Source organism: Mandrillus leucophaeus, unplaced genomic scaffold (genome assembly GCF_000951045.1).
Source record: "Mandrillus leucophaeus isolate KB7577 unplaced genomic scaffold, Mleu.le_1.0 Scaffold226, whole genome shotgun sequence".
NCBI lineage: Eukaryota > Metazoa > Chordata > Mammalia > Primates > Cercopithecidae > Mandrillus > Mandrillus leucophaeus.
Window position 1 is genome coordinate 4406304 of NW_012102321.1, and position 7422 is coordinate 4413725.

At 45.7% G+C, this 7422-nt stretch overlaps 1 protein-coding gene across 1 annotated transcript in view; it reads right to left on the reverse strand.

Moving 5' to 3' along the window:
• SEC16B (SEC16 homolog B (S. cerevisiae)) overlaps positions 1-7422 on the reverse strand; it is a 61170-nt gene that overhangs the window by 11692 nt on the left and 42056 nt on the right. The window contains exons 15-19 of the mRNA XM_011981466.1: positions 6847-6994; positions 5567-5671; positions 4653-4728; positions 2199-2498; positions 1282-1349 (exon numbers count right to left, since the gene is read on the reverse strand). Coding sequence (XP_011836856.1) covers positions 1282-1349; positions 2199-2498; positions 4653-4728; positions 5567-5671; positions 6847-6994 — 697 coding nt within the window. The remainder of the gene's footprint in view (positions 1-1281; positions 1350-2198; positions 2499-4652; positions 4729-5566; positions 5672-6846; positions 6995-7422) is intronic.

The window sequence follows — 7422 nt, forward strand, 5'->3', positions numbered from 1 at the left end:
CATGGAATACTATGCAGCCATAAAAAAGGATGAGTTCATGTCCTTTGTAGGGACATGGATGCAGCTGGAAACCATCATTCTCAGCAAACTATCACAAGAAGAGAAAACCAAACACTGCATGTTCACACTCATAGGTGGGAATTGAACAATGAGATCACTTGGACACAGGAAGGGGAACATCACACACTGGGGCCTGTTGTTGGAGGGGGAGAGAGGGGAGGGATAGCATTAGGAGATATACCTAATGTAAATGACGAGTTAATGGGTGCAGCACACCAATATGGCACATGTATATACATGTAACAAACCTGTATGTTGTGCACATGTACCCTACGACATAAAGTATAATTTTAAAAATCATATTTATGAATGACATAGAAAAATCTCATTATATAGTGTTAAGTAACAGGAAATAAAGCTTTGCATACATATGTTCTTAGCAACTTAAAAACATGTATATGTGTATAATGTATATACAGATATACATATATGTGTATATACATATGCATATACAGAAAAATAGTGTAAGAAAAGAAAAGCACTTTGACTGTTGGATTGAGTTATATTTGATTCTTTATATGATACTTCACTTTTAGATTTTTCTATAACAATAATGTACCACTTTTCAGTCAGGAAAAAAAAAAAAAAAACAAAACCATAGAAGTTTGTTAAGACCTGTACCCCTGTTTTTCTACTTTAAAAAGTTATAGGATGTAACCCTCCAACCAGAAGAAGCTGAAGAACGCCTTAGGTTCGGGACCAACACTGCCCATTGCTGAGGGCAGGGGTGTGTTCAATCAGAGCTAAATAGAATGATTCATCAGACATGGTCACCTCCAGGACCTTAGAGCCTAACTGAGGAGAAAAGACAGAGGCAGGCACTGTCACAGCTACCACAGATCTTTCTTTGAAATAAAGCCAGGTAAAAATTAAAACAAGGAAATATCAACAGTCTTCCATGGCAAGACAGGGTATGGCAAGCGTTTTGTGCAGCACTGAGAAGACATCAGAGGTAACAGAGATCTGAGGGGCCAAAACAAACCAGCTCAGTTGCTCCCTCTCACCCCGTGGACACAGGTTGGTGGGGTTGAGTGTAAACAAGAACACAGCCTCCAGCCCAGCTCCCAGGAGTTGGTATAGGAAGAGGCATGGTGAGATGTGGAAGAGAAAGCTGCTGCAACGCTGAGGAGGAGCTTGCATGTGGCCAAGAAACCAGGGCAACTGGTAAAAACCAGAAGTGTTTGAGTGGGCAGTGGTATCTTTTATGCTGTGTGCTCTCACCTGTGGTTTGGAAATGACCTCTTGGCCATCAGGAGGCTGGGAGGTTTCTTGAGACACTGTGTTCTCTCCTAAGTCACAAACAGAAATGGAAATAGCAATGGGAAGTTGTGCTTTTCCCATCTATCCTGAAGAACAGTAACTGGGACACAATCAGCTTTCTTACTGCAGCAGAAGCTCCGAGTCCATAAGCCCAAGCCAATCACAGCCAATACAAAGAATGCTCACATGGCTCAGCTCAATCCCAGCCACCCCAGGACATGCTGTTCAACTCATCCTCTACTTCCACAGCCACTCTTCGGGAATCTTGGAAATCAGAGCAGCATCAAGCGAGGTCACAGGGATCCTCCACCACCTTCCTCTCCATGTGAGCCTCCATCTTGGACAGGACCTAATCCTGGAAGGTCTAAGATCTAATCATTCTAGGTGACTTCCAGCATCTCCCTGGCATCGCTCAGCATTGCTCACTCATACTTAGCCCTTGTTGTCAAAGGTCTGATGAGCCTGAAAAAACTCGGGACCAAGACAGACACATGGGTTTCTGCTGGAGACCCTGATAGTAAGCTTTTGGGTGCAGGATGATTGGAGAAAGAGAACTTGGCCTCTATTTCTCCATCCTGTAATCTCTCTCCTAGAAACTATGTAATCATTTGGATGGCAGGTGTGGCTCCATTTGCCCTGCTGTACCCAGAGGAGAGATGGACCGGGCTGGAAGACAGCAATCTCCTTCAGATATATGCAAAGCACCAGTATAGTGGCTGAAAACTAGCAGGCCCTCAGTAACAGGCACATACCCCTGCATCTGTGTCTTTCCCAGCTCCAACCCAACCTCCTCTGACTGGTCCCAGAACCTCCCTTTCCTGCTTCCTCCCTACCCAGACCCTATACTCAACGTGGCCACCCTAGCTACCAGGTCTTACCAGGGCCCAGGTGTGTCTGCAGCGGTTCCTCCCAGACTGTTCTTCCAGGGGCCTCTGTCACTGCCACGCTGCTGCCAGTTCCTGGTAGGTGGATCTCAGGAACTGAGTAAAGAGGCATCGGTGCCCCTGTCTGCCCTGCACCCCCTCCTGCTGGGTAGGAGCCTGGCTGGAGAGGGAAGGGCTGCTGTGGGCTGGGCTGGGGCAGGCAGGTCTGCTCAAGCGTCAGCCACAGAGCTGAGCGGTACCCAGGGGCTTCAGAGTAGCCTTGAAATCCAGAAAAGTCCTGGTAGAAAGTGTTTTCTAAGGACATAGAACGAAGGTAAAGAAGTGAGACCTGAAATGTGGCATTTGCATACTGATCACACCAGAAACATTCCTGCTCATGTCTTCTTTGGAAAGCAGTCACAAGGACAAGCTATCTAATGTGGCTTCCAGTAACGTGATGACAAGTAAAACACAGAGTGATGGTAACACCCTCATTGCTGTTTACGGAATTGTTTCCTTCACTAGTGTACCCTAAAAATAAAATCCTAAGCCCGTCCATTGACTTAACAGACCCCCTCTTGGACAAGGGGACCCCAGAGAAACCTTAAAACTTGAGTTCCCAGCCATGACAGGATGGGAAGTGAGAGTCACTATACCCCCTCTCTTTTGTAGTTTAGACACAACTGACCAGCATTAATGTTAAAACCGAGATCTTAAGACTAACAGATCTTATGGCTTGGTGGCCATAAGATACCAAATTATACACGGAACCTAAAGCCCTGCCAGGCAACGGTTAAGTCCCGCACCTTAAGAATAAACTGTGTTCTCATGGCCACGAGGTTTTTTTCTCTAGCAGCTCAGCAAGCACTGGCCTTGAGATGAGCAATGTTAAAACAATTACAACTCATTCCGCTCACAAATGCTGACTAAATGAGCCTCTGTTCCATCAGCCATAACCACGGCTGTGACTGGACAAGACTGATTTCAGTAACTTTCTCCAGATGAGAAGACCACCAACCATGAATTGGGTCTGGCCAGTTTACAGAGGGTCCCCACTTGAGTGCTTCTGTGTCCCGAAAAGACCTTTTGACAGGTAAGGCCTAATTGTAATACGCTTAAAGGATAAGTCTCCACCCCAAGGTGAACATGGGTCGTGTTTTACATGCATGTTAGCTCATTAGGCCTGTGTGAGGACCTCCTTTGTGAATAGTCACAGCTCCTTCTATAACCTGCTAAATACGTATGTTTCATCAACCCATTCAACTTAAATTCTTGTCTTACCTCTCCTTCCCTCAAAGTGCCTGGCTATACTTCCCAGCCTGTGGGATGGCCACCTTGCAGGCTGGAACCCTTTGTAAGAAATAAAGTCTCCTTTCCAAATGTACACATTGTATGACCTTTTTTTTAAGTTAACACTACCTTGTATGATCTCTGAGCCTCTAGCCAGTGGGATGGGAGGGCTGAAATTACCATCCTATCTAACTCCACATCTTTTTAATTTTTGATAAATTATTTCTTCTTTAAGGACTTCCTAATGGACTTGGGTATTTAAAACTTAGAAAGCTTCCAGCTAAAAACCTAAACCAGCTCACAGAAATCATGGCTTTGTTCTTAAAGAAGCAGAGTACATTTGCCCTGGAAAAGAACCGACTGGTAACATAAACTAAGGTGTGGACATATAACATGATTGGTCACAGGACTGGCATGGGTAGCTGACCCGCCTGCTCCATTGGACACCAGGAGCCAGGGCTGTGGGGAAGCAACATCCACAGGCACCCAGCCTAGCTCTCCTCCACCCCCCACCTTTACAGATCCTGCTACACAGTGAGAAAAAGAAGCCAAGGCCTGCCCTGCCCTCCCTTCCCTTTGTTCATGCCTGAGGAAGAACACAGGGCTGGGAAGAGATGAGGGCCCTTTCCTGACCCTACTGTTGGGGAACTTGGGGAAAGAGTACAGAGTTAACCAGGGATATGGTGCCTGTCAACCCACCACTGGGAAGCATCCCAAGGGAAGAGTAGAGATGCCGTGAAAACATTGAAACATACTTATTCCACAGTCATCTGGCAATTGCCAGCTCAAAACTCTTAAGGACTTCCGACATCCCCAACACTAACATATGATACCGATGAACCACAATCTCTGGACTCAAGAAATGTATCCAGCTGGAGAGAAGTTAACATAGGAGAAAGAATTGGCTAACAATACAGTGCAACACAAAAAACACTCAGGTATTTAAAAATCTGAATCGTGAAGCAGACGCTCTCAGACTGAGGGAATTTAGAAGTGTCGGGGATGTGTGAGGCTGGCAGGAGCTGTGTGGAGGAGGCGCCTGGACAACGGGGTGGATTTACACAGGCAAGACAGGCACCCTGGGAAGGGAAGGGCGAGTGATTTTGTGAATTACTTTGTCTCGTAGAATCAGATCCTGAGCATCAGCTATGTATATGCTCAGTTCATCATTTTGGGTACCTGTTGTTGTTCCTCTGGCTCCCGAAATATCTGAGCGAGTAAGATGAGGATCCCCAGTGTCTCCTGCTATCTTTTGCTATTTAAAATAAAGTAAAATTCCTTTTAAGCGGCACAAAGGAAAAACAAGAACAGAGAAACAAAGTGATTCAAAACTTAAGCCAAAAAGAAACTTCCAGTGGGGATGACAAGGTAAGGGAAACACTCGTATGCTTAGGGGCCTGGGGGGTCATGTGGATGGGGATTCCAACTCTGCCCAGACCAGGCAGAGATGGCTGGAGACCAGAGTCATCCACCCTCCCCTGAAGGAAGGAGCGCATGGAAAGAACTAAACTGTAGGCCTCAGCACGTGCAGCAGATAGAAGGGGTAAGGCTGGGCGTGCTTCAAAAAATCCACCCTGTTTTTCCTTCAGAGCAGAATGGGAAAAAGAAAATGGAGGAGGCCCTGTTCCAATTACTGTTTCAATTACAACCAGCAGCTTTTGCGATTGTCAGAACAAAAAAGAAAAGACCCAGAAGTCTTTTAAGCAATTGCCCCACATTACATGAAAGTGGCACTGGTCCACTGTGATCCATTGTTCCTAGCAGAGATGGGGAAGCTTTGATGGTCATGAAACATATTCTCTGGGGCCTCAGGGAAGGGTGTCAAGAGTGATTGGGAAGAGCGCCCCAACGTGTCACATGTGAATATAGGAAAACGCTTCCACACAGGGACAAGCAGCGGCAAGGAAGCTGAGTCCCACCCCTTCCCCAGACACCAACTGTGCCTCATGGGTGATGGAAGAGACCACGGCGAGGCATGGGGACCAGGGACTTGCTAATGTCAGCGCCTACCTGTTCCATGTCTAGGGGAGGGAGGAGGGAAACAAAGGCCGACACCCGCCCCCCACCACTGCCCTGGCTCCAACCCCACTCACCTCCAGCTGCCTCCGAAGTTGCACTAGCCAATCTGGCTCTAGGTCCCTGTCTCTACTGCGTCTTTCTAAAACCAGAGGATCTGATAGCTTCAGTTTCTCTGCTAGCTGTGCCAGGTTTCCAGATGGGTTAGGGGCAGAAAGTAAGAGAGAGGAGAGGAAAGAGGGGGAAGAGAAACGGAAAGACAATAGGGAAGAGAAAACAAGGAAAAAGGAGAAAGAGAGCCTTAACTCACTTGTAAATTACATTATAAAAAATAATCGAAAAATAGCTAATTCAGCAGACATCCTTCCAAAATTGCAACATAAATCATTAACCTGTCTTGGGTATTAGATTCTAAATAAAGTATGAGGAGAAACAGTTACTCAGCTTCATTTCTGTGCAAAGCTGTCTGCTCTGTAACAGTGTTTCTCAAACTTAGGTGTACATACAAATTTTGTTTGAATTCTAATTGTAAACTTGTTAAAATGCTAATTCTGATTCCATACATTTGGGCAGGGGTGAAGAGTCTGCACTTTTAACCCGCTCCCAGGTGATGCTAATGTCACTTTGTATTTCAAGGATTTATTCCATAAACAAGTTTTAGTTACCAAAACTTTTCTAATCATTCATTCTGAGCTCCTTGCAACCATCAACCTGTTGGCAGAAACTTCAGGGTATGGGGAGGCTCACCACCACAAATTTTTATCGTTAAAGATTCCAGCACTTCGGCCTCATCTAAGGCAAAACAAAAATTTAAGGGTAGGCTGCTTTTTTACTCTCTAGCTAATGGGTTTTTCTTCAATTAATTGAAACAACTATTTGCTTGATTGTTGTTTTCTTCCCTAGGAACTAAAGGTTGATATGTTTTTGTTTTCTATTTTAAATGTATCTCACATGTGATAAAATATTCCATGCATTTAAAAGCATTTTAATAAGGATCATTTACTCTTTTAATCACTAAAATATATTTTCTAAGCCCAGCTTTTATCATTAGAATGGTTCACCATAGCATGTAGTTTTACTGTACCAGAAAAGCAGATGCAAAAATGAATTTCCCAAGTAGCACCGACATGGTTTCCAGTCTCCAATCCCACCACCGCCCGCTCAGAGAGCATCCTTTGTGTAGTGTTGGGCCTCTGCTTATCGCATCTGGGCATGCATACGTGGTCAAAGACGGCCGTGGGCTCCAATTTTACGGCAGGTTCAAAGAAGATGAAATGTAGAGTCTAAGCTGCTCTACAATGGCATTCTTTGAATAGTGAAGATAAAACAACTGCACAGAACCCTTTGAGAGGCTCACCTTGATGAGTTCCGCTAACAGCACAGGGTGACTGCTCTCTCCCTGGCTCAAGACAGCTGCACCAATGGCTTCGCAGTAATGCAAGGCCTGGGACACGAGGCCGTAATCTGCCAGACGGGAAGCATAAAGGAGCTTATACACCTGTGAAGGGAAATGAGTCAGTGACTAGTCCATCCAGGCAGGGAGAGAGAGAGAGAGAAATGTAGATAAGACTTCTTGGAAGTCAGCTGACTGTCAGCTTCCGCTAACTCTGGCATCCAAATATCAAGAGGCTTGTGCCATTTGGAGCATTTTATCTATGCGCGGGCACAACTCCAAATCCAGCCTCCAGTTCCTGCATTACAGAGAAAAGAACAGGAGTCCCATCCGCTCAACGTTCCTAGGTCCTGGTCACCGTGCAAAGTGCACTGGAGTCCTTATTTATTGGGTAGCCCACATATCCAGAGAGCCTGATGTACAGGCACAGGACCTGGCAAAAGAGGGACATTAAAAGAAACAAAAATAGCCTGGGTGCAGTGGCTCACGCCTGTAGTCCCAGCACTTTGGGAGGCCGAGGCAGGCGGATCACTTGAGGTC